General features: G+C 38.5%; 4 protein-coding genes across 6 annotated transcripts; 3 read left to right on the top strand and 1 right to left on the bottom strand.

Moving 5' to 3' along the window:
- Positions 1-293: 293 nt before the first annotated feature.
- LOC306877839 (large ribosomal subunit protein bL32m-like) lies at positions 294-2,148 on the bottom strand. Its single transcript, XM_079429827.1, has 3 exons — positions 1,969-2,148; positions 921-1,102; positions 294-810 (listed from the first exon to the last, which is right to left on the bottom strand). The coding sequence occupies exons 1-3, from the start codon at positions 2,057-2,059 to the stop codon at positions 559-561; spliced, it is 525 nt and encodes a 174-aa protein (XP_079285953.1). The 5' UTR covers positions 2,060-2,148; the 3' UTR covers positions 294-558.
- Positions 2,149-2,418: 270 nt separating this feature from the next.
- psma2a (proteasome 20S subunit alpha 2a) lies at positions 2,419-5,997 on the top strand. Its single transcript, XM_079430057.1, has 8 exons — positions 2,419-2,492; positions 3,484-3,560; positions 3,713-3,845; positions 4,593-4,715; positions 4,875-4,956; positions 5,129-5,202; positions 5,275-5,332; positions 5,713-5,997. Exons 1-8 carry the CDS (start codon positions 2,452-2,454, stop codon positions 5,827-5,829), a joined length of 705 nt encoding a protein of 234 aa, XP_079286183.1. The 5' UTR covers positions 2,419-2,451; the 3' UTR covers positions 5,830-5,997.
- Positions 5,998-6,440: 443 nt separating this feature from the next.
- Positions 6,441-19,996, top strand: LOC306877606 (ATPase family AAA domain-containing protein 2-like). Of its 2 annotated transcripts, none has more exons than XM_079429462.1 (28): positions 6,441-6,771; positions 7,282-7,418; positions 7,542-7,594; positions 7,682-7,832; positions 7,988-8,069; positions 8,144-8,234; positions 8,398-8,544; positions 8,659-8,770; positions 9,403-9,507; positions 10,530-10,638; positions 10,714-10,829; positions 10,968-11,142; positions 11,230-11,318; positions 11,396-11,555; positions 11,665-11,755; positions 12,068-12,382; positions 12,513-12,633; positions 14,543-14,729; positions 14,816-15,001; positions 15,139-15,274; positions 15,355-15,551; positions 15,645-15,804; positions 16,558-16,680; positions 16,764-16,922; positions 18,806-19,240; positions 19,338-19,471; positions 19,590-19,718; positions 19,845-19,996. In XM_079429462.1, exons 1-28 carry the CDS (start codon positions 6,634-6,636, stop codon positions 19,875-19,877), a joined length of 4,071 nt encoding a protein of 1,356 aa, XP_079285588.1. In that variant the 5' UTR covers positions 6,441-6,633; the 3' UTR covers positions 19,878-19,996. The 2 variants fall into 2 exon arrangements, with proteins under 2 accessions (XP_079285588.1, XP_079285589.1); XM_079429463.1 differs by having other exon boundaries at positions 6,464-6,771; positions 7,300-7,418.
- Positions 19,997-20,276: 280 nt separating this feature from the next.
- On the top strand, positions 20,277-27,063 carry LOC306877925 (zinc fingers and homeoboxes protein 1-like). Of its 2 annotated transcripts, none has more exons than XM_079429971.1 (3): positions 20,277-20,735; positions 21,928-22,193; positions 22,603-27,063. In XM_079429971.1, exons 2-3 carry the CDS (start codon positions 22,034-22,036, stop codon positions 24,930-24,932), a joined length of 2,490 nt encoding a protein of 829 aa, XP_079286097.1. In that variant the 5' UTR covers positions 20,277-20,735; positions 21,928-22,033; the 3' UTR covers positions 24,933-27,063. The 2 variants fall into 2 exon arrangements, with proteins under 2 accessions (XP_079286097.1, XP_079286098.1); XM_079429972.1 differs by having other exon boundaries at positions 20,457-20,735; positions 22,030-22,193.
- The last annotated feature ends 77 nt before the right edge of the window (positions 27,064-27,140 follow it).

Genomic DNA, 27,140 nt, shown 5'->3' with positions numbered 1-27,140 from the left:
ATCAGTTAAAATAAAAACGGTGTTTTGATATTAAACAGGATAAAAGTAACATGGTTTACACTGTCATGTGACTTCGATACCCACTGATCATCTTCCAGCTTCGTATTGGGATCCCAATCACCCTATTTTTTATTATTATTATTATTGACTTTCACTTAAACCCTTTTCAAGAATTGACAACAAAGCCCTACGCAATAGGTGTATGATGACTTAAGATAATATTGATCTTGTAATTAGCCATGTCAACTCTTGATTCTTTACAATATGATACAGTATCTTATTGCATATTACTTCAATTTTCAAATAAATGTATTTATTTATCTTAAATCATTGTGGACAACAGCCTCTCTAGCTATGTACAACTATTAAAATGACATATCACTCATTTTTCACCTAAAACATTACACGAACTGAGCCAAGGACTGTTTTCAAACAACAAAACAAGGGTATAAAAATGATAATTGATCAATTAAAATGTTAACTTAAGCGCATTCACAAAATAGTTAATGAACATGAAACTGTGATCTTTATTTAACAAAAGTCTTTATTTTACTGCAGTTACATGTTAAACCAATAAGGGCGTTTCCTGTTGCGTTCTACTATTCTCTTGTCCTTATCTGCTTCAGACAGTGTTTCATTTTCATACAAAACAACAGACTCTACTGCAGGAGTGTTGAGAGGTCCACCTTCCATGATGGAGATTTGCTTTCGTATCATTGCCGTCTCCTTCCTGACTTTTTCATAGCAGAATCCACACAGAGTATGCTTCAGTTTCATGTTGCCACACTCTGGACACGGCTCAATGTTGTACTGGAAAAGAAAAGAAAAACAAGAATAAATTGCTGTTTACTACAGCACAGTATAACATTGAAAGTTCTTTTCATTTTTATAATGCTATACCAGTGAACCAGAGATCTTACCTTGACTTTTATCAGTTTATTTGGGTGTCGTCTTCTGCAACGATTTACTTCAATGGTTCTTCTCTTTTTAGGAGCTGCCATCCAAAAGATACTGTCCAAGAAACTGGGCTCAGAGTTTTCTTCATCACTGTTGTGATGGGATTGAGGAAGAATCTGGGGACCATTTACTGCCAGAGCTGGACCTGAAGAAAAGAGTAAAGAGTGTAAAGACCATCGACTATAGCGTGCGACTCCACCGGGCTGGGACACCGGCAAAGGATATAAGTATCGCTTTTTATTTTTATTTGATTTATTTTTTTCCTTTACATATTTATTATTGAAATGTTGTTGTATGCATTTGTCAATTTTATTTAATTTCTGTATTTTCTTAAATGGGTGTGTATAGAGTATTTACAGAGTGTTAGCTTTTAGTGTTAGTTACTTTTTCTTATTTGTAAGTTGCTTTGGATAAAAGCATCTGCTAAATGTAAAGTAAGTAATAAAAATAATAATTAAACTGAGTTACTAAAATTATTTTTAAACACACAGTAGCATTTTAAATATACTTTACCCCAATCACTGTCCATTTATTTTACTGTCCATTTATAAATTCGAATTCAAAGTGCTATAATAATAATAAAAATATTATTATATATATATAATATTTTATATATATATATAAAAATATATATTTTAAAAAAGAAACTGAAATAAAGAAGCTAATACTTTTTGCATGGATGTTCCATATATTTTTAATAACAAGTTACCTAATTAGCCTTATAAAATTAAGTAAATATATGAATATAAAAAAAACAACACTGCAACATTCCATTCCGATTAAAGAGAGTTTTACAGTAAGTTACTTCCCTTTAAAACACAAAAGATTGCCATGCGTCTCCTTGAGCCCTTCACTTACCACAGATAACGATTTTCAAAACAAACACTAGATTTAATATCACAAATTAATGGTCAGTCAGAAGGGGGAAAAAAATGTAAAATGATATTAAATGAAGCTTAAGGGTGATATAAGTGTATGTATGTATAGTGATATGAGTGGTATAACACTCACCGAAGCTGTCAAAACCCGCTGCTTGCGCTAAACGCAGTTCCAGGCGCTGCAGAGAGCGTCCGACAAACTGAAGTAAACCCGATAATGACATTATATGCGGTATTTTATTTCAGATTAATTTAACATGTACAGACCTAACATCCTCACGGTCATAGCGCAACAAAAAAAAAGACCTACTGCGCATGCGCCTTGTTCTGCACCCGTGCATTCTGGGATTTGTAGTACAGCGTTATAAAAATTCAGCTTTATTTCTGAGCGGGTGTGGGCGAAATATGTTCAAAATATATGATTAAACCAACAAATGTTTTAATTATTACATTATTTTAATTGGTGGCAGGTAAAATAAAACCAAACATCCAAAGTTATTTATAAACTTATCCTTAGACTGCAATACCCACAATTCATTTAGCCACCCCGTAACTCTTTCAGCCAATCAGATCAAATAAGCGCGTGACGTCACTTCCCCCCCAGTCAGACACAGCCATGGCAGAAAGAGGGTACAGTTTCTCCCTCACCACTTTCAGGTAATAAACATCATGATTTTGTTATATCCAGTGTGTTCATGAAGATCAAACGAGTGTGTTTTTTAGCGAATCGCGAAGCTCGAGTTTTGTGGTGTGTTTCCGTCAGTCAGAGGAGTTCAATCATTATCCGGCCTCTGATGCAGAGTCACTGTGTTTGTGATGCAGTGCTTATTTTATTCACGTGCATCAACATTCATGAACACGATGAACTGAACACATAAGAATTCCAAAGCAACAAATAGAACACTCTTATAGGTGTTTAAAACACAGACTGGGCTCAGTTTTGTCTTTGCGATTAGAACTTGCTTATTTTACTTTCACTTTCTGTGCATCATGGGAAGCTTTTCTTGTATATAACTCCTGAATGCACATTAACATACAGTTTATAATCATCAGTACTGTTTTTTTGTTTTGTTATTATTGTAATAATGTATAACTCAAAACAACATTTTTGTGACAATGTAAAAGTATAACATTTTTGTAATTTTAGATTTTTATATTCTTATTCCATTCTTTAAAAAAAAAATAACATTAGCTTTTCTAATCTTTTTGTGTTCTATCTATTTGTTTTCTTTTTCTTATTTTTATTTACAATTAACAAAAGCATAAAAGGCATCTAACACTAGTTTGCTCTATTCTTTTTCTATTCTATCTATTATATAATAAAAAAAAGAAAACTTGCTAACTGCGTTTAGTTGTTATTATTGCTCTTTTGTTGATTTTGATTGCTTCCATTGTCCTCATTTGTAAGTCGCTTTGGATAAAATCATCTGCTAAATGACTAAATGTAAATAAGGACGGTAGCACTTTTATTGTGCATGTTTAATAAACCTCATTTGTATATTTGAAGTCTGCAAATGGGTAAAGTAACAATACAACATAAAGATTTTTATATATGTTTTAACATGCACAATTTTTTAAATCCAGGTCAACATGTCAAAGTACACTTCACCTTACAATCACAACACTTTTCTTATTTTTCTGTTTTCAGCCCTTCAGGGAAGTTGGTCCAGATTGAGTATGCTCTGGCAGCTGTAGCAGCTGGTGCTCCTTCAGTTGGAATAAAAGGTTAGTAATGCTCTTTTATTGATTTATTATGTGTGCCTTAACTTTGCATTATTTATAAAACTTTATGGTTTTAGCATGTGCTTATTATGAGCTTTTTGAACTGTGTTTATATAGCAAGGAACGTTCATTTTATCCTCATTTCGTTTTCACAGCTTCAAATGGGGTTGTTCTTGCTACGGAAAAGAAGCAGAAATCGATATTGTATGATGAGCAAAGTGTTCACAAAGTAGAGCCCATAACCAAACACATTGGTATGGTCTACAGTGGGATGGGTCCAGACTACAGGTACAGATTTGGAGCCTACGTGAACAAACGCTATATAATAATGATTCTTAATATGAAGCATGTGTAAGGCAGTCTTGTTAAAAAAAAAAAAGAAAAAGTGTAGTTGACATTCAAAGCTATTGTTTTAATGTTTTTAAATATTTTAAGGAATAGTTCACCCAAAAATGAAAATGTACTCGCCCTCAGGCCATCCAAGATGTAGATGAGTTTGCTTCTTCATCAGAACAGATTTTGAGAAATTTAGCATTACATCACTTGCTCACCAAGCGATCCTCTGCAGTGAATGGGTGCCGTCAGAATGAGAGTCCAAAGAGCTGATAAAAACATCACAATAATCTACAAGTAATCCACACACTCCAGTCCATCAATTAATAGCTTGTGAAGCGAAAAGCTGCATGTATGTAGGAAACATCCATTATTAAGTTGTTTTACTTTAAACTGTCACCTCAAGTCAAAATCCATAATAGCACTTCCTCTAATGAAAAAGTCCTCTCACATTAAAATGCTGTTTTAGACTGTTTTCACTTGTAAACAGTGCTTGATCTGTGCATAAGTGAGCAAGTGATGCAGTGCTAAATTTAAAGAAGCACACTGATCTGCATCTTGGATGGCCTGTGGCTGAGTCCATTTTCAGTAAAAATGTCAGATTTTTCACATTATCGCAATTATAATATAAAGGTGGGATTATATGGCAAAGATAAGATGCTCAATAAGAGTTGTTGTAATGGGTTTTTATCATGTTTGCAGGGTTCTGCTGCGAAGGGCACGGAAGCTGGCTCAGCAGTACTTCCTGGTCTATCAGGAGCCGATTCCTACAGGCCAGCTTGTTCAGAGAGTGGCTTCTGTTATGCAGGAGTACACACAATCAGGGTATGTGTGATATGTCTCCACTGCACAATTTACCACTGTTACAAGGGAAGAGAAGTTGCCCTACAAACAGCTCTTTTGCAAAATTTAAAACAATATGCATCTACCAAACTGACAGTGGCATAACATGCAGATTTTGTCATGTTATTGTTTTGGCCACAGAGGTGTTCGGCCATTCGGTGTGTCACTCCTGATTGCTGGCTGGGATGAAGACCGTCCATACCTTTTCCAATCAGACCCCTCGGTATGCTTGCTATTCACTTTGGTGTTATATAATTTCATTATCTTTATTCTTTCAATAATTTCATTATCTTTCGTAATCTTTCAATTTGAACAGAAAATAATTGTCTCTTAAAATTTAAGCTCTTTATTATGCACTGTATTCAAAAAATAAGATGGACTTTGGTCTGTTTAAGGGAGCGTACTTTGCATGGAAAGCCACAGCGATGGGGAAGAACTACGTGAATGGGAAAACATTCCTTGAAAAAAGGTATGAAACGTAATAACTGAGTTAGTCTTACTAAACGTACAACATCTCATTTGTTTCATTTTCCTGTTTTAGATACAACGAGGATCTGGAACTGGAAGATGCGATTCACACTGCTATTCTGACTCTTAAGGTAATAATTAAACAATTATATTGTAATAATTTACAACCCAGCCACATTTGCTAAAGGTCTGCCAATTGCAGTAATGTATTAGATACCATTCTATACCGTATATACCATAAATATATACCGTCCTAAACTAAAATATTTAGTAGCTGTAAAACTGTTTGTTGCGTTGTAAAATATTATTTCCCTGTAGGAATTAAATCTCTTTATCTAGCTGTTTTTCATTGTGCATTGGTGACAAACGAGCTAGAGTCAATATCTCACTGAAACTGTAGCTGTCACAAAGTGTGGCGTTTTATTTACTAGCCAAAGCCTCAAATTGACTTGCTGAATATGTATGCATTAATGTCAAACATCAATGTTAACTATGACTACTTTTGTTACAGGAAAGCTTTGAAGGTCAAATGACTGAGGACAACATTGAGGTGGGAATCTGCAATGAAGCAGGATTTCGGCGACTGACTCCAGCGGAGGTGAAAGACTATCTAGCCGCCATTGCTTAAATCATCTTTTCAAGTTGTAGATTGAGCACTGATAGTCTTGTTTTCACTAGTACAACTTCATTAGTACTTATTCATGAGGCATGTAAAGGCATGGAAATAAGTGAAAGTTGTTTATGTTTTGCTTTTCTTTCTTACTAAAGGAAAAAATAAACAAGTCTTTTGAAATTCTTTTGACTGTTTCAATTTGTTCTGTTGTGCAGTGTTTTAGATATGAGCATAAAAGAGGACAGAGAATACTTCACATTTGGTTTTATAACTTTAACTTCCATCTGAAATGGCAGGTTATTATTATAAATCTCGCTTCTGTGTTTGAGGGTCCAAAAGCAAGGTCACGAGGGGGGTTGGCCTGCGTCAGCCAATCAGAATCTTGAGCGCCGCGTCACTTGTGGCGCGCCAAAAATGAGCCGGTACTCCTTTCCAACAGTATTCCTACGCAAAGTCGGATACTTGTATAGATAAAAGCCTCAAAGGTTTTGTCAGTGAAAGGTCCAGAAATTTCTGTTTTCTAGTTTAATCATATCTATTTGAATATCACATGTATATACGGAGCAAGAAAATGTGTTGTTAGGGCGGCCATTCGTTTAAACGGCTCTAGTTTGTGTCTCGCCAGCGCATTCGTATTATGCGTTGTGTCATTCGACTGAAAGTGACGTTTGTGGCGCCAGAAATCAAGGAGAAGCGGAGTTCGTTTTCAAAACGATGCAATATCGTTCAAAGTACTCGGCGTATTAAAAGCTTGATAAAAACTTTTTAGAAGTGATTCTGACAGCGAATGGTCTGAGGGTCTTAAAAGCCTCGTAAAAGATGGTGATGCTACGCAGTAACGGTGATATGGACTCCAGCTCGGAGTTTCTCTCTCTGAACCCGCCTCAGAGAAAGTCCGCGCGGCTGAAAAAGGCCCATGATGACAGTTTAACAAGCGCCGAGGACAGTCCGGCTAATGTGAGTTAATGTCTATTCTTTACAAGTAATAATATTTTAGTAATTTTTTTGTTTACCTTAATTTTCGCGGTAACAACAAAGTTGGCTGTTAAAAGAGCGCGAGATGCTTGAGGGAACTGCATGAGCGCGCGACCTGTTAATGTAACTGTTACAAAACCAAAACAAATAAGTTGATGTTCAATGTTACGTCGGATATACATCGGTAATAATTTATATAGAGTGTGTCTGCGGGAGTATTGTATGATTCAAAAATGCCATCTGCATTTCTGTAGATGGGTTGTTGGCATGTCAGAATAAGAATTGACTTTTATTGGCAAAGTTAGTTATGGTTATATGTATAGATATATACACTTTAACCATTTTAATCACTTTTGAAAATTGACAAATAATCCGTGTCGACGCATAGAATGTGAGGTCGTGCAAATATAGTAAGAATAAATACTGTTTAAAATACTTTTATATAGAGTATAGCATGTCAGACTCTATGATGTATGCATGATCAACTTTTAGGGATTTTTGACTGTAAAGGAGGAAAACAATATGAGGAGCAGAGCTCAAAGAGGAAGACATATGGTCACCTTTGCTGACATGAATGGACAAACAAGCAAATCTCCTCCAAAAGATGAGAAAAGTGGGAGGCATTTAAGGTGGGAGTGTCATGGTTTCATTTCTTGTTCTCTTATATTTGTTTAATCATTAACCATCTGTTATACTATATTTATTAGGTGTTATTTGTTAATCTGTGTATTCTATTATTTATTTATTCATAGAAAATCTCCAAGACTTCAGGCAGAGGGGGAGAGGTCGGCAGATGAGCACACAGGTGGGCACGTCAGTGCATTTGATAAACATCAGACAGCAGTTTTGTTGGTTTTCAGCTTACTAAAAATGAATCCATTTCTTTCCTCAGATGAGATGGAGTCAACTCCCACTTCTCGAAACCTCTGTGCTCCCATTCAAAGGCGAGAAGAAGACAGTGCCGTGAGACGTAGCTCTAGAATCACACGATATAAGCTTGACGCTAGGAACCAGTCGGTCCTCTATGACAGGCTCATTACGAAGTATGCACTAATATAGAAAACACTCTGATATTTCTAAGCACAGTGACTAATTTGTCAGATGAGTTCAAATATGCCTTTATATTGTGACTTTCAAACTTTGTGTGTGGATATTTAAACGATTCTTGGCTCTCATAGGCTGTTTTCATCTATTTTAGCACTGCAGAGGCTGTACTTCAGAAGATGGATGACATGCAGAAGATGCGTCGGAGACTGAGGAGCAGAGACAGTGAGGAGGAGGTGTGTCATTGACTCCTCCAGTACTGTTGCGAGCAGTCAGGGCTTCACTCAACTGTTTTTGTGTTTCTTTTTAGAATTTGAGAATTTACTCTGGGACAAAAAGGAAGAGGATCACAAAACCTTCAGTAAGAGGACAAGAAGAGAGTTCAGACAACCAGGAGAATGGTAACTGTCAATCAGGAACCCATTAACCCTGAACCAGTGTTTACGGCACCTTTATTTAGCAGTGGTTTTGTGTTACTGTTGAATCACAGCCTCGCAACAAAAAACATTTATATTAGCCCTAGATGTATTTGGAAACTTAAAGCAACCTGTATTTGATTTCCAGAATATAGTGATCAAGAGGAGGAGGTGGAGGATGGAGAAGGTGAGGAAGAGGAAAATAATGAGGGAGATGAGGATGAAGAAGACAGTGGAAAGCGCTATGAGTTTCGACAAAGAAAAGCTGTTGTGCGTTACCAGGCGCCTCTTGATGGTTGGTGTTATAGAACATTAAATAGACCATGCATTGAAATGTAATTAGATCATCTTTTTGTGTTTCATGCGTTGCTTCATTATTTCCTTTTTAATATATATTTTTTAATTACAGAGCCAAAAAAGCAGAGCATATTTTTTAAACGTCACTCCACCCCAATTAGACGAAGATATACATTTAGTACCTCAAGTCCCAGGAGCCTGTACAACAACAGGAGGGGCACCAGGTCAGTACTAGTCATCTGCTTTTCTCCAAATTCTTTATCAACATAATTCAATCCAGTTTTCAATGAAGAGCAAAGTCTTTGGTAATTAAGTATCAATTTGAGTCTTGACTTGACAGGGTTTGCTTTCAAATGTATCTGTACAAGAGACACAATACTGTGGTTAAATACATTGTATACAAAAAACAGTGCAGATGGAACTTGCTTCATCACCCAAAATCCAACTTTGATAGTCAAGTATTAGTAATGCACATTCCTACTTTGCACTGTAGTGTCTTTGTTGTAATCTCAGAGGCACTCATGTGTTTCCACACAACTTTGTGTGTTTCTTTTGCTGTAGTTGTAGCAGAAATGAAGTTGATGGATAAGACCAAGCTTTCTTGCAGCCTTTCTGTATGTGGGTGATTTGAAGGACTTCCAAAATGTGACTGTTCCAAAAAATCTTTTGAAAAATACACCACAATCTACGAAATATCACACTACATAATTACACATGTTTTGGGCACATTTAAATTAATGTGTTTTGAACAGATCTGCTGGGATAAAGGTGGTGGCGGCTACTTTTTATTGATGCTATAAAGGATTTTTTTGCATTTTAAAATAGTCTTTTTGTGCTTTTGTCTTTCTTATCTCAGGAGAAGACATGCCATCCACAGTAGTGACTCCACCTCATCCTCTTCTTCTGATGAAGAGAAATTTGAGAGGCGGAGAAGTAAGAGTCGTAGCAGGTCAATAAACAGGTACAAGCTTTTAGTAAGAACTTTTTATTTTAGAGATGCTATGCTTTCAAAGACACCTGGGTTCAAAGACTTGCAGAGCAAACATGACCAATCATATAGCTCTGAAATACAACAACAGTACTTGGTTTTGTGCATGCGATAGAGAATCTAAATCTGTTGTAGCTCTTATAAGAATTGTTTCTTAACGTGCGTTCACACCACCGCACTTGAGTGTCAAAGTGGCCCGAAGTCATTCATTTTCGATGTTAGCCGGCGGCGAGAGTGGCGCGTCTTGGACAGTGACGGTGTCGAGGAGAGTTGAAGTCAGGTCAACTTTATGGTAATGAGCTATGATGCGGTTGGGCGGCAACCAATCGGAATGCAGAAGTCCTCCGCTTGAGAGGGTTCCAGAGAACGAAGTCCTGTAAACTTTGGTTCCGACCACATTAGTTCTCAAGCATTTTCACGCTAGAACGCTTGTTTTTCAGCGGAAATGCAATTAATTTGCTCAAAACAACACCGATTTGACCAATTGCATTTAGGCTACACTTCAACCAGGACAGTTTGGAATGTAGGCTGCGCACAAATTAATGGTAATGTTAATTAAAGACCTAGGCTAGTAAACGTCTCCTATAAACTGCATGTTGAAATTAGACTAACTTAGCATTTAACCATGAACACAAAAACCACACAAATGGCTTTTATTGGTTTATTTCGTTAGCAAACATGTAACTATAATTAAGTTCTTTCCATCAATCAATTTCTTGCTTTCACAATTAAAATATTTCATGAGGTTAACTTTTACCCAACTTGTGGATCAACCTGCTTGTTTCCTTTGCGGCTCCTCAGAGCGTCAACTATTCTTTCTACAGTGTCGTTGGCAGGGCGGCCAGAGCGAATTTTGACACTCTTGCTGGCGGCGGTGTGAATGCACAGTTAGACATCATTACAATAGACATCTGTAAATTTTGAAGCTTTTCATATTTGAAAGCAATAATTAAACAAAAGTTTTAGAAAAAAATCTTAATACATTTACCTTGTAGATGCCTCCCAATGAATTTACGGAAGGAGGATTTGTTGGGAGTCCACAAGGACAGGATTAAAATTGGAGCAAGTCTTGCAGATGTTGATCCAATGCAAATTGACCAAACAGTATGTATTTGCCATTTGAATTGAAATTCAAAACATGTACAGACCTGTGTTTGACTGTTGGGTTTCCATGTGCAGGTGCGCTTTGACAGCATTGGAGGTTTGGGCAAACACATCTCTGCACTGAAGGAGATGGTTGTGTTTCCTTTACTTTACCCTGAGGTCTTTGAGAAGTTTAAGATTCAGCCTCCGAGGTATGCAAAGCGATACTGATAAATATTTACATTAAAATGCCTATTTGGATGACTGATCAGTGGTTTACAAAAATGAGAGGTAATGCTAAATATCACTTTTTGCAGAATGTATGTTGATTGAATGCTATGTGTTTCCAGAGGCTGTCTCTTCTACGGCCCTCCCGGCACAGGAAAGACTTTAGTAGCTCGGGCCCTAGCAAACGAGTGCAGTCAAGGTGAGAGGAAGGTGGCGTTCTTCATGAGAAAAGGAGCAGACTGCCTCAGCAAATGGGTGGGCGAGTCTGAGAGACAGCTCCGCCTCCTGTTTGACCAGGTTGCCCACATTTAAACGTAACTTAAATTTAATTTAAAAATGGTCATTTAGGAATGCCTAATTTTGTCTGCATCTTTTATTTTATAGGCATACCAGATGCGTCCATCAATTATTTTCTTTGATGAAATTGATGGTATTGCACCTGTTCGGTCCAGCCGACAAGACCAGATACACAGGTATGTTAGTCTGTTTCTGCATTGTTTTGTTTCTTTTGCTGTCCTGTTATGAAATTGTTTGTTTATGTTGTTTGAAGCTCCATCGTGTCCACTCTGTTGGCTCTCATGGATGGGCTAGACAGCCGTGGTGAGGTGGTTGTTATCGGAGCCACTAACCGTCTTGACTCCATCGATCCTGCACTAAGACGGCCTGGACGATTTGACAGAGAGTTTCTCTTCAACCTACCAGACAGAGAGGTAGGAGTTTGGAGCTCTGTTGTGGACTGCCTTAGTCAGTGTTTATTTTCGACTGCAGGTTTTTTTTTTGTTATAAAGTAAACTACAAGACATTGTTGCTGATTTGTAGGCACGCAAAGATATTTTGAAGATTCACACTAGGCAGTGGGACCCGCAGCTGTCTGATGTGTTTCTTGAAGAGTTGGCAGACAAGTGTGTTGGTAAGAGCTTTTCCTGTTCCACTATGTGAAACGATCTGATGAATGCATCTAACATAACAGCTTACCTTTGTCTCAGTTTTCTCAGTGCCAACACAGAGGCTGGTGCTTTCCAACACACCTCCAGAACCTGCTGTATTTGGGTTTTGAGTAGAAGTGTTATGAAACATTCTGCTGTTCTAGTATTCCCATTCTAGCATTTACAGAGCCCTCAGACTGTCTCATCCTGTCCAAGTTGGCAATTCTTATCCAGAATAAACTGCACTATCATCCCTGATTGTATACCAACAGTCAAAACTCTCCCTGTGCTTCCAGGTTATTGCGGCGCAGACATAAAAGCTGTGTGTTCAGAAGCAGCTCTGTGTGCCTTGCGTAGACACTACCCCCAGATCTATGCATCCTCCCAGAAACTCCTGCTGGATGTGGAGTCCATCAGCGTGAGTGGCCGGGACTTCCTCTCTGCCATGAGGAAGATAGTTCCAGCTTCACAGAGGGCTGTGGCCTCTCCAGCTAAAGCACTCACGCCTGTTATTGAACCCCTGCTGAGTCCTGCCCTCAATAACGCCATGGAGATGCTGCAGAGACTCTTTCCTCATGTAGAGCAGGGCCTCAAGAAGAAAAGAGATGCTGGTAAAGACAACTATTTTTATCACTTATCCCCATGGTATTGTTAACCACTCATGTTTTGTTTAGGAAATGTAAAAATCAAGTTTATATTTTGAAATTCCTGATCAATACAAATAAATAATCTCTATTTTAGAGGGTGTGTCTGGCATCTTGGATAATCTACTACAGAGTGAAGATGAGGGGCCCTCTGTGTGCATTACTAATAAAGGCCAGAAGAACACTGGACAGTCTGCATCTGCGCTTCATCTGAACAGGTTAGAAATGCAATGAACTGACTTCTGTGCTGACTTGGTGCATATGGGGAAGCATAAGAAATTTTCTAAACACATTCTGATATTTTATTGTGGCAAATAATGCACTGTTATCCAATTTAAAGGACCGACACGAGTGATATGAAGTGTCACATACACCATTTCCCTTTTCTTGACTGAACTGTTCATGTGTGGTTTCACTCACTGTGTACAGATATAAGTTCACAGGAAGCCTTGTTATGAGATAAAAGATATCATTATGTAATCAAAGATTTCAAAGACAGGATGTATTTTTTCTAAATGCTTTTTTACCAGATCCAGTTTATCATCAACAACAGTTTTTCTTAATCATGCCCATACATATGTAAAAAAACAAACAAAAAACCACACACATGTTGGGTAGAAGTAGGGATGCACAATATTATCGGACTGATATCGGAATCGGCCGATAATGGCTTTAATTGTAAATATCGGCATCGGCCCGATATGAAAAAATTATGCCGATATGTTTTGCTGATGAGAAGAATATACTTTAACTCGCATGTGCTCAGGCTGTGCTAGTGATTAGTTCACGTCAGCAGTGCAATTAGATCATGTCAGCAGTGTGGCTCATTCTTGAAGCAAAGTTTTGTTTGATTGAAGATTAGATTGACTGACTGTTTTGGATTGCTGCATTCAATCTGTGAAAGCATGTACAGAATGTCACGTTTGTGTGTGATTAAACAGTAATAGCACGTGCAGTGACAGCCTCCCCCAGGTCCTAATGCCCGTTCGGTAAGGAGTTTTAATCTGTAGGGGCGCTGTTGGCCTACTTATAACTAAATTAAAAGTAAAATAGCCTATACCACGGGTGCCCAACTCTGTTCCTGGCGATCGCCTGTCCTGCAAAGTTTAGCTCCAACTCTAATCAAACACACCTGCCTTTAATTTCCACAAGATCCTGAAGACCTTAATTAGTTGCTTCAGGTGTGTTTGATTAGAGTTGGAGCTAAACTTTGCAGGACAGTCGATCGCCAGGAACAGAGTTGGGCACCCCTGGCCTATACAAATATCATTTAGACCAGTGGTTCTCAATTGCAGTCCTGTGGGCCCCCTGCTCTGCAAATTTTGCATGTCTCCCTGACTTATCACACCTGATTGAGATCATCAGCTCATTAGTTCAGTTCATGGATCTCTCTCCTAACAAGCTGATGATCTCAGTCAGGTGTGTTAAGTCAGGGAGACATGCAAAATGTGGGGGCCCCCAGGACTGGAATTGATTTAGACTGTGTTTTTGATTAAATAAAGCAGTAATTGATGTCATAAAATAATGAGTATGTTTTGAGGTCAGCTATAGCTTTCATGAAAAAAAATCACAAACTTGACACTTGTATATGAAATAATTTTATATATACTGACTTATTCATTAATGTGTAATGTTTTATTTTTTAAACGAATCATAAGCTCTAAAAGATTTTCAGAATTTTTACAACGCTTTTGCTTTAGACCATCTACAAATGTTAAACCATAAAATAAAATGTTTGGGTTAACACTGCATCTTTCTGGGGGGAAAATGCAGCAGTTGATATATAGTTTATTTATAGTTATTTTCAAACCTTCATTGTACTGTCAAAAAACTTTCATTATTTTTTATTTAATTCTAACAAACAAATCCTTGTTAAAAACAAACCAAAATAAAAAATAATTATCATAATTACTATTTATCATATCGATTCTAATAGTTATTATTATTGTGCCAACTTGGACAAATTATGTTGCTGTAATACATTCTAGGATTTGCCTAAAAAAGATGGTTTCTTCGATAAATGCTGTGTTGGTAGGCACCTCAGCAAATATTTGAGACAAAGCTGAAAACTTTTGTTTTGACCTGCTTGTCATCGCTGTGTTTCATTTTTCATTACATGTATTATAGGAGTGCCCTGCAGCAGCCCACCTCATTCAGACCCAGACTGCTTCTCTGTGGGACATCAGGCTCTGGTCAGACCTCACACTTGGCTCCTGCTATTCTCCATGCCCTGGAGAAGTTCACCGTTTATACACTTGACGTTGCTGTGTTGTATGGGGTCAGTTCAGCCACCCCAGAAGAGGCCTGTGCACAGGTGAACACACAGAATTTATAGTAGAAATCAAGATGCATGGATAAACTTGTTTTATTAAATGACTGTCGATCTGTATTGTACATCAGGTTTTCTGTGAGGCGAGGAGAACCGCCCCCAGCATTCTGTATATCCCACACATTCAGCGCTGGTGGGACACTGTGAGCTCCACTTTAAAGGCCACATTCATCAGTCTCCTGCAGGACATCCCTTCATTCTGCCCCTGCCTCCTCCTCGCCACATGCAGCTTTCCTCACCACACGCTCTATTCTGAGGTACCACGTGTACTTGTAAACAGTACTGGAGCTTGTTTGGCTTAAAGAGTAATTAAAATGCCATTTGTGATGCATTTTTATCGTCTATAAAGTTATTGTATAACTTTTTTTTATTATTATTGTTTACCTGTTTAAAGGTGCAGGATCTTTTCCATGTTGAGTATGGTGAGGTGTTCGATGTTCCGCTTCCATCTCGGGAGGTGAGGCTCAAATTCTTTGAGGATCTTATTTTAAATCAAGCTGCTAAAGCACCGGCATCTAAGAGAGATGCAGGTGAGTATTTTTTTCTGTCATGTTTTTCACATTGTTAGTATTTTCATGCAAATTTGTGATAACTCCTGTTTTCTTCTTAGTCCTCCAGGCATTGGAGGTGTTACCGGTGGCCCCTCCACCGCCTCCCCGCCAGCTCTCTGAGCAGGAGATGCAGAAGCTAGAAGAACAGGAAGAGGACACGCTCCGGGAACTCCGCCTCTTCCTGCGGGATGTCACCAACCGTCTGGCTCAGGACAAACGCTTCAAGGCATTTACAAAGCCTGTGGACACAGAGGAGGTAAAGCAGAAATGGCCTTCTGTATCAACTCCCTCCAGCTGTTGATATTTGTGAACCAGTGCCATGTGCTCATTGTTTTGTTTTTTTGGACAGGTTCCCGATTACACTACAGTCATCAAAGAGCCTATGGACCTGTCCACAGTTCTCTCCCAAATTGATTTGCACAAGTATGATACTGTGGTGGCTTACCTGCAGGATGTGGATCTGATCTGGCAGAATGCCCTCGAGTACAACCCAGACAGAGACCCCTCAGGTAGGCTGAGAATTTTAGCTATGAAATAGAAAGCAATTCTATATCTGCATGATTGCAGATGTGATATTGACTTTATACAATAGTTGAATAAAAAAAGGTAATATTGTGTTAACATTTAGACACAGTATTTTCTTTTTTGCTCAATTTCACAAATGAAAATTAGTTCCAAACCAAGCCACAGTTGAACTGTTGTGCATCTTGGAGAAACACACACAACTGTTTCATTACTGAATGAATCCAGGTTTGGAGCCAGTGATTCAGTCACCCATTCATAAAGAGTCACTTGTGTTGTTTCTGAATGAATCAGTCATTTGAAGGAATCAGTTAAATAATTAACTCATTAAGACTTGACGCCACCTACTGGCAGTGTCAGTATAATATTATTTCACAATATTACTGTTTATATTGTATATTTGATTAACTAAATTCATCCATGGGCGAGCATAAAGGACTACCAGAAACATTGAAAATTTTTAATTTATTATAAACTTTTGACTGGTTTGTGATTTATTTACTGAACATTAGTGACGACCACCTTATTGTATGTAGGCAGTTTATGGTTTCAACATTAATACTCAAATTTGCAGTCAAGGGTTTGTTTTGTCAGCATTGGTTTCACTTTGATAGAATATCCAGTCAAATTTCAGGGATAGAATTATTCTTTATGACTTTCCAAGTGTGTTTTGCATAATTGCATAATATTTTTGTGATTTCTGTAGCATGCAGTATCTATGTTTTTTGTGCTTGTAATAGATCGGCTCATCAGACACCGTGCCTGTGCTCTCAAAGACACTGTGCATGCCATAATCAGAGATGAATTAGATGAGGACTTCGAGAAGATCTGCGCTGAGATCAAGGAGTCTCGCATCAGACGAGGTTTCACTGACAGTACTTCAGATCATATATGGATTGGCGTTAGACTGTAGCCATCACTCTAATGTCTGATGTTTTATTTTTAGGCTCCACCTCGTCACGATTCACTCCTGCCTACTATCACGTGCTGCCAAAGGTGTCTGCTACAGTGGAGCAGAAGACAAGTGATCCAGCACCCAGTAAAGATTCTACACCTGTGCCAGCACAAGCAGTGATAACACCACGTCAAACAGGAATTAATACAGGTGACTAACAGAGCTGTACTGCCTGACGTCAGTGCTGTAGAGCCTCTCAAAACCGCCATCCATGAAGTTTTAGGATCTGTAGTTTTGATTAAATTATCAGTACTTGTGACATTTCATGATACTTGATAACAGTTTTGAAACCACAATATTATTTTTATTTGGCAGTGTTTCTTTTCCATTGTAAAATGATTATTTTAATTTTGGGAATTACTTGAAGGTTACATGCCATTTTGGTCCAACTTTATATTAGGTGGTCTTAACTACTATGCACTTACATTTAAATTAATCATTTGATACAATGCCCTTATATTTTTAAAAATACCTATATGTAATTACATCTGTAATTAATTTAATAATTACACTGTTGACCCATCCCTTACACCTTAACCCATAAACCTACCTGTCCCTAACCTCACCCGTATCCCACCTCAATAGCAGCAAAAGTGTTTTGCAGTACAATATGAGCACAATAAGTACATAGTACTTATTTTTTGACATAGTACATACTAGGGCTGAATGATTAATTGCATTTGCGATAATATCGCGATATGAAAAAACGCGATTTTTCAACCGCAGAAGCTGCGATTACACTGTCACGTGACACACGAGAGTAAAGAGGTGTGTTCAACTTGAAGATCGATCCATGCATGACATCAAAGTACGGCGAGAGAAAGCACAATATATTAATATTAAGACCCTTTCACACGGGACGCGGCAGTCGCGAGTGTCTAGTTCATTTTCAATGGGAGACATGCAGAAAGCCACTGGCGGATCGCAAGCGGTGCTCGTGCACCCAAAATCATGCCACTTTCGTGGCAGGCACCGCCAAAAATAAAAATATTTTCTTTTTGTAAGCAGCAGCGGCAGCCACGTTGGCTTTAACCAATTACTGAACAGAATATTAACACCCAATCATAGAACATTTCACTGAGCTCATGTGTTGAAAACATGATGATAAATACATTCTTATTTATTTAAAATGTGTCTAAAGTTAACAGACAGTTTAAAAAGTGCAATCCACATGTTTAAATATGTTTATTACTGTGACTTTGAATTAATTACCTAAATACTGAGTGTGGTAAAGCAACAGATTTGTTTTTATATTTCTGCAATCTTCTTTAGTTTGTGTAATTTGTTACTGACTTTCATAATAATGTTTACACCATGCTTATTTGTCAGTGCTTTATGTTGTCATAATTATTACATGCTTACAAGGCTTGAAGTTCAACAAATCAGTCAATATACTACTGTGATTGTAGTTGTTAAATAATGTAATTCATATCAATTCATGCATCACCTAATTTCATTGTAACATATAGGCCTGGCCCACAGAAAAGAACATTTATATTTAATCTATGTAATATTGTGTTGGTCATACTATACAATGATTTAAAGCGCTTTAAAAAATAATTGCATATTAAATCGCAATATTGGTAAAAAAAAAATTGCAATTAGATTATTTTCCAAAATCGTTCAGCACTAGTACATAGTGGTTAAGGCCACCTAATATAAAGCGTGACCGCCATTTTTAATTTGTTAATATTAATATCTATCAAATATAATTTTTAATAATACGATATTTTTAAAGTTGATTTTAACATTTAAAAAAATGGCATGTATCTTTTAAAAGTATGTCCCAATTAAATGAAGAAAAAATTATAATTATTCCGTTTATTCAATTTAATCAAAGAGTCAGTATTAAAGGCCAGTTAAATTAAGAGTGATTTTGTCTTTTTCTGGTCAATATTGTTTGATTTACAAGAAAAAAAAATTTAGCATTGACTTGTATACTTAAAATATTTTATCAGTAGTTTTGACATTAAGTTAGATTGGTAGGCTTTCTTTCATGCAGGCTGTGAATGAAATATTTTGTCTATCCACAGCTTCACAGATGAAAAAGAAGAGGAAAAACCGATGGAGAAATGGATTCATCCACAGAAAGAAGTCTTGCTCAAATGTGAACTCTAAAGACAACCCTAACACAGCAGAATCAGGAGATGAAGAGGAGGATGAAGAGGAAGATGGAAAACAGGCTGAGAGTGAAGATCCAGAGATGATGAAAGATGCTGAATGTGAGTCAATGGAGACTGATGGCTGCGCTCGTGCAGAGGTCGTGCAGAGAGACACTGCTGTAGCACAGAATAACAACATCCCTAATGAAGGACAAGAACCTGATAATACTGCCGCTGCAGAAGACGAGGTCGTAAATGTTGAGACCGTCCAGAATAATGCCACTGATGGCCACAATGATGTCCAAGAATCAGAGAGCAGTGAACCGAAGAGGACAGAGCCAAGTCCAGAGGACAACACAGGAACAGGTTAGCAAATCACCAAAAAAAAATAGCATTTATTTTATAACAGTTGTGGTGTTTCTGTGAGCAAAAATCAGTACTTGAGTTTGCATGGGATTTTCAGAGTTCAGACTGAGGCGGATGACAAGAGGTTTTAAGATGCAGGCCGAACAGCAGAGTCTCATCAGTGTGGATGCTGCCATGAAGATCCTGGAGCAGAAGAACATGCCTCTTATCGTGGACCACAACAAACTGAAAGTAAGTCAGATATCTTCTAACTGCAGAACAAATTACAGATAGTGCTAAAACTAAAGAAGTAGTGTGCATTAATTTGGCTTCTACATTGGAAAGGTGTTTTCAATCTCTCTTAATTCAGGAACTTCTACAGAGAGTTGTAGACATGACGGAGGCATACGAGGTCAATCAGCTGGAGAAACTTTATGCTCTGCTGTGTCAGAGCATTTATAGACACAGGAAAGATTACAACAAAACTGCACTTATACAGGTACATGTAGATGATGCAAGAATACTTCCTGCTTCCTTATTGATTGCACAGTAACTGAAATATATATATAAAAAGGCTTATTAACTTAATCTGCCTATTCAACATGTATTTTCTTTTATTTTCCAGGAGATGTCAAAAGAAGTTGAAGAGTTTTCCTAGTTTTAGTTTTATGAACAAACTACTATATATTTCTTATTAGAACTGCTCTGTAAATTATATTTTGCTAATTCTTTAGTCATGTCTTTGAGTGTTGTGCATATTAAAAGCTGTTGTCACAATTCTTATTGTCCTTTGGTTTTTATACCAAGCATATAGTCTGGTAATGGTACAAACATCTCATCTCCTCTTTGCCTGAAGTAGTTGTTTGTTGTAATCACTTGTGGTTTCTACTTTTCTGGTTCTGATGAAATCTAAATGAAGCTAGTTGGAAACATGGGGAAAATGCCACTTGAATCTATGCAGAGATGCATGAGGGTCACGTGACTGCACGTTGGCTCTGATTGGACAGTTTCGTAGTTTGGAGGTTGTACGTTTCTATAGTCAATGCTCTGGTTTCGTAGCGCATGGACAATTTTAAAGCCCACAAGTGTGTGCATTGGACCCGTACAAAGTCCTGTGTGAGTCTCTTGATTAAGTTGACGTCCAAACATTTTGTTTTAACGCCGATTTTTCGTGACGGAGGGGAGTCGCCTGGCGATGATGTCACGACGTATAACACTGACAGCGGTGACGCCTGATGATCATTAAAAACTGCCATTAAAATGAGCGCAGATGATTATTGTGTTTACTGAGAGAGACCCATAAAACAGCAGCGCAGTGTGCCCGGCCAAATAACAAAGTAACAGAAACATCAGGGAGCGAAACACCCAATCGGCGTGGCATCTGTCCGGTCCATCCAGGGTTTTCCCCCCCTCTGCGTGCGGCGGGTCTCGGTCCGCCTAGCCTCCGCTCTTCCTGCCACTGAACCGGAGGACACTCGCACCCAGAGCCGCGATCTGACACTGAACCCCGCGGCCGGTGAGTTCCATCGCATCCCTGAAGCTCCCTCACTAACAAAAGTACCGTGCTGTTATGTTGTTTTTATACTTTGTAGCATGGTAATACCATAGTAATTTTCTGAGCAACCTTGGGGTACCATACTTATACAGTGCATCATGGTAACTTACAGTGATGTTATCTGGAAACACCATAGTGCTTTCCTGAAATGTATGTACCATTACCATGGTACTCAAAGGTAGTTCGGTAAATACCATGGTGCATATGGTAGTACCATGGTAAAATGATAACGATTAAGTTCTTGATTATGGTAATTTATTATAATTGTTTTACCATATGTGCCAACAGTGTTTTAAGAGAACACGCTCAAAACGCACCTAAACACGTCTGACATTCTCAGTCTGCAACTGAACTATTGTCCAATGGTTAATGCATTGTGTCGTTTATATCATTTATTCATCTTAAATGTTAATTTCTAAACGCTCTGTTTTTTGTCTTTTGAATGCAGTATTGAAACTAAACATGCACAACGTTTAATGTTAGAAATGTGTTATGGAAAATAACTTTGACACTTTAACCTTGTCATTTATTATTACTAGTAATAATTTTATTATTATTTAATTTTTATTTATTTTTTTGTCTGGGAGCTTATTTTTTGCACCACGTAAAATAGTCATTAATATGTCAGAATTGAATTTATAAAATCAAACCACAATAAACGTTACAATGCATTTTAAATAATTGTAATTGCAGTCTCATATTTTTGAGTTATTGGCAGTTTTTATTTCATGTTCAGTGTTTTTGAAGCTGATTTATAGTTTTAGAAAAACTGAAACATAAACGACATATTCAGCAAAAATAGATTTCTGACAGCGGTAGGTCACTTCAATGTATGAAGATGCGCTAAACTAATAGGGCTACAGATAAATGTCAAATGGTAGATGGAAAAAGGTTCACATTAACTGATGTTTATGTATTGTTAACATACAGCCTTACTGTAAAGTGCCACTTAGATTCCACATTGAATTCTAAATAATTGGTTTTAACGTGGAATGCAGCAGAAGACACTACACTTTTGCTGTAATTTGATCTAGTGTGTATATGAATGCATCAGTAAATGTTTTTAATTATAGGTCAACTGTCCCATGTTTATATTATAACCAGTGTCGTGTGTGTGTGTGTGTGTGTGTGTGTGTTTCTCTGTGTCTTTCAGGATGTTGAGCTCAAATCTTGGAATGGGACTAATGTTTAACATGTAAATTCAACCTTCTGAAGGTTCTGGCCAGTTTATATTTTATTTTTTCGCACTCACAAGCACAATGTCGAGCAGAAGGAAGTCCACGACCCCCTGCATGGTGCTCCCGTCAGATGTCGTAGAGCAAGATCCTGATATGGAGGCCCTGGAAGGGAATGAAGGAGCCGAGAGTATGGCAGACGGTCCTACTGAGGGAGCAGTGGTTCCCATGGAAACAGAGACAGGTGAAGTTCACTTCTAAAGGCAATTTTTATTTTATTTTTTGTCCTGGTTGGAATAGTGCTGTGTCCTTATCAAGTGCAACATGACAGGTTTCTAGCGAGACCAAGTAATTTTATCATTCACATTTAGAGTTTAGATGCTGCAAAATATATACATATATTTTGATGTTAAATATACAGCTATGTTGAGTGAGATTTTGGATTAATGGAATTTCACAGTGGGTGGGGCTACCTAGCAGAATGCAAAAAACAAAACAAAGCAACCTCTTGTCGCACATTGCTTTTGACGGTTGCAGCTGGTTAGGACAAAAAAAACCTTAAGTCAAAAGTCATGTACTTTTTACCTATCAGACACTTATGCACAGTGACAGTACTGATTCTAATCAAAGTAATCCTTTTACTGTCCCTATAGAATATGAAGGGAGCCATTTCTCGAGTGAGGACTGTCGTTCTTCAGGAAAACGCTCAGGTCAAACACCACTAGAGCAGCCCATCTCTGATCTGACCGCTGTGGGTGGTTTTGTGCAGACAGAGATGGAGGATAGTGATGACCCCTCAGTTACTGGAATCCCTCTCAGCAAGACTCCTATAATGAAAATGAAAAGCAAGTCTGAACCCAAGAGAATAGCTGTGTCTCTAAAAGGCACGAGTGAAAGCGAGGCAGTAACTGAAAGTGAGATGGAACTGGAGCCATTGAAAGCGTCAGTGATGGGCACTTCCATGGCACCAGAACTCATGAGCCCATTGCTCACAGAGTCTGTAAAGCCCAGCGTTCTTGTCAATATTTCAAACCCTTTGGTAGCAGATCAGAAGAAGCTGTTTATGAACCCTGCAACGGTTCTTCCAGCCGGCTTGGCCCAGGTGCTTTCTGCCTTGCAGGCCCAGCAGAGCGCTCAAACTCAACTTCTAATACCAATAAGTAGTATTCCCACGTATAATGCTGCAATGGACTCCAATGCAGTCCTGGTCAACACCTACAAGAAGTTCCCCTACCCGTCTGTGTCTGAAATCATGGGACTTGCAGCCCAGACCAAGTTCAGTGAGGAGCAGATAAAGATCTGGTTTTCGGCTCAGCGTTTGAAGCATGGCGTTAGCTGGACCCCAGAAGAGGTTGAGGAAGCCAGGAGGAAGCAATTTAATGGCACAGTCCACACAGTTCCCCAGACCATCACAGTTATCCCAGCCCATCATCTTTCCGCCACTAATGGCCTGCAGTCTATTCTTCAGACCTGCCAGATTGTAGGGCAGCCAGGTCTGGTTCTGACACAGGTTGGCACGGCCAATAGCCTCCCAGTGACCACCCCAATAACCCTGACAGTAGCAGGAATGCCCAATCAAAGCCAGACGCCCAAGATCGCAACCAATCAAACAAGCCCTGCGCTCAGTGAAACTAAAAGAGCTACCACTATTCAGCCCCCATCACTGACCCCTCAGGAGAACTCTGCACTCAGTGCCGATCACTTTGGCCTGCGGCCTAAAAAATCCAAGGAACAGCTGGCTGAACTGAAAGCAAGCTATCTGAAGAATCAGTTTGCCAGTGATGCAGAGATAGCTAGGCTAATGAAGTTGACCAACCTCACCAAAGGTGAGATTAAAAAGTGGTTCAGCGACACCCGATACAACCAGCGCAATTCTAAGAACAGCCACGCCTTCATCGCAAATGACAATCCCAGGGGTAGTAGCAGTGCCACCATTGTTATCGACTCTAGCGACGAAACACCACAGTCTCCGACACCATCGCCCGTCAAAGAGAAAGAGACGCGCGCCAAGACCTGGAACCCCTTCCCAGACTTTACCCTGCAGAAGTTTAAAGAAAAGACACCAGAGCAGTTGGTGGTCCTAGAGGAAAGTTTTCAGAAATGTGACACACCAACTGATGAAGAGCTCAGCCGGCTGAGGGCCGAGACCAAACTTACCAGACGTGAGATCGACGCTTGGTTCACAGAAAAAAGAAAAACCCCTGTGCCTGATTCCTCAGAGTCAAAAGCAGATGGTGAAACATCCCAAAAGAAGGGGAGCCAAACTCCACCCGGAGGAAAGAGGCTGAGCAAAGAGAAGGTTACTAAGAAAACTCCCGAGCAGCTTCATGTTCTGAAGACTGCATTCGTTCGCACCCAGTGGCCCTCGACGGAAGAATACGACCAGCTGGCTGAGGAGAGCAGACTGCCTCGTTCCTACATCGTCAACTGGTTTGGTGATACACGCTATGCCTGGAAGAACGGGAACTTGAAGTGGTATTTTTATTATCAAAGTGGAAACGCAGGAGGAACAAATGGCAACAAAAACAGAAAACGGAGGATTCGAAATCGCGGTTGGGGAAGAACCCGTACTAGAAAAGTGAAGAAGCACACAGAATTGGAGAAGAATTTACCAATCAGGTTCAAGTCTGGGCGGGATATTCTGAAGGAGTACTACTTGAAGCACAAGTTTCTAAATGAACAAGACTTGGATGAGCTTGTCTCCAAGTCTAACATGAGCTATGAGCAGGTGAGAGAGTGGTTTGCGGAGATTCATCGGAAGGAGGAAATGGGTACCAACCCATTTGAAGATAAAACGGGAAATGAAGAACAAGATGAGGAGGAGGATGAGTCACATGGTGAAAATGAGACTGTGGTTGAGGAGCAAGGACCTGCTTTGGGAGATGAAGACGGTGATGAAGATGATGACGACACTGATGACAGCGATACCTGGGAGCCTCCACAGAGTGTTCGAAAAACATTGTCTGTGTCTGAGGGTCAGTAATCTGTCTGAATTGGCTTTATTCTGAGCAATGACCCTTGGTGAAAAACCATGACTGTGTTGGGTCTCGACCACATGCCCTTTACCACTGCACCAATTCTGCTTATTTTACGTAGTTTCACGTAAGGTTTAGCGTAAACATTGAGGAGAACTGTTTTTGGTCAGAATGTTTGACTACATTCAAATCTTCAGAAATCATGCACATTTACAGTTTTTTTTATTTTTCCTCTGCGTCTCTGAAGTGCAGCGATAACTCAAGATCCCTTGAATGATATTATTATTGTCATGCATACAATTTGAACTTATGTCTACCAGAATTGATCATGCACCTTAACCCTTGCAAAGACATCCTAACTATAGGGTCTTTTAAATGGGCTTTTTTTATTTGGAGTCAAATGGAGAGTACTTAGTGCCAAAGGTATAGTATTGAATGTTATGGTTCCCTTAATAATGGACACAATAGCTAATTAAGGGAATATGCATGAATAAGTTGTCAATTAGACGCATGAGGCACTTTGTCAACCACCGTGATGTACGGAACTTAAAAAATGCAACCAGCCACCTTATTTGTGTAAGGAGAGACCAAACATTTCAAATCAAATTTCCAAATTCAGTGACGCGAAAGTGTTTATCTCTCATTCCCAGTGTTTTATCATCTACATACTGGCCATGGATATCTGATATACAGCACAGTACATCCCTACAGGAACTTCTAGGTGTTCCTGTAGTCCTGCTGACTGCCATTATGGGGGTCATCTTCAAACAATAACCGCTAATACTCATCTTTTGGGGAAAGTTATTTTGTGGAAATGGTTGTAATAAACATTTGATGTGACTATGTTGCAGTTTTTCAACTGGACAGTTTAAGTATTTTCTAAAATTCAATGGGGAGTTCCTGTTTTTTGGTTGTTGTTTGCTCATTTTTGAAGTAAGATCTCCCTCAGATTTCTCCTCTACACAGTTCATAAGCCCTGTAGGCAAAGGGGACTTTCATTTGCTTGACACATTTTAACGGATCATGTTAAGAAAACATAATGCCTAATCATGAAGTGTTATGTTTTCCATCTCTATGACCGCTGCAGAAATTCTTTCTCTTTTGAGGAATATGTGTTTCTGGTTTTCATTAATATCTTGGTTTTATAGGACTAAACGAAACATGAACTGTTGATGAATAATTACAGTGTGGGTGTAATTTGAGGTTGTCTTTTTATAATATTTGTGCATGAAAACAGCACTATGACTGGTACTTTTAATATCGCCCCTTGCGTAAGACATTCACCATCTTCATCATATCCGCATGTATCTGGCATTTACTAGAATGATGGAGGAAAAAATAGTTCAGTTTGTACATATACCTTTATGCTCAACCAGTAGTTTAAATCCTTTTATAAGTTTGTATTTATAGTGACGTTAAATTTCACCTCTACACGAGTGGGTCTCCGTGTAGGTGATCATTCAAATAATTCTTGTGTGATTTGAGACTGATATTTTACAGATTTTTAAGAGCTCTGTGTTGTATTTTTGTGTTTTTATGTCCTGGATTTCTTATTTTTTTGGTGAAAATTCATTTGACTTGCTTGCAACCCTCTGCATTTTCCTGTGAATACTGTAGTGTATTATAGGCAAGAGGTCAAAGGTGCCTCTGTGAACATGGTAAGTACTGTTTGAACAAAATAGCACATTTAAATTTAGCGAAATGTGTCCTCTCCACTGTTAACAACTAACTGTTACATGTTTTTTTTAGAGTTTGAGAGCCTTACTGGGATCTTGCTTTGAATGCGTTTTAGTTTAGAATCAAACCACAGTTATATGTTGTGCTTATTTCAGCTGTCACTAATGGCGTTAAACTACAGTGTTTCAATAATGGTCAGATTCAGATTAGACTGCCTGTTTCTTGTCTCTGAAAAACAGATTTTTACATGCACCAATAATAGTAATACAGATCTGGAACCATCATTGTGATGTGAAACTCATGACGAGCCTTAAATTTATTTTAAGGCTTTATTTCCCAGAGCCATAGGCCTTGTGCAATGCTTTTAATTTAATTGAACTGTTTTAATAGGCTTTCGCTTGATTTAGACTAAATATATATATATTTTCTACTTGTTTGAGGATAACACAATAAATTTGGATGAAAAAAATAAATGCTGTATGCTGTTCGTTTTCTTCTGTGTCCTAATGGCATCACATTCTTCTTTTCAATCTCAAATC

This window comes from Barbus barbus (genome assembly GCF_936440315.1).
Source record: "Barbus barbus genome assembly, chromosome: 12".
NCBI classification, from domain to species: Eukaryota; Metazoa; Chordata; class Actinopteri; order Cypriniformes; family Cyprinidae; genus Barbus; species Barbus barbus.
This window is presented reverse-complemented; position numbering and strand designations above follow the sequence as displayed.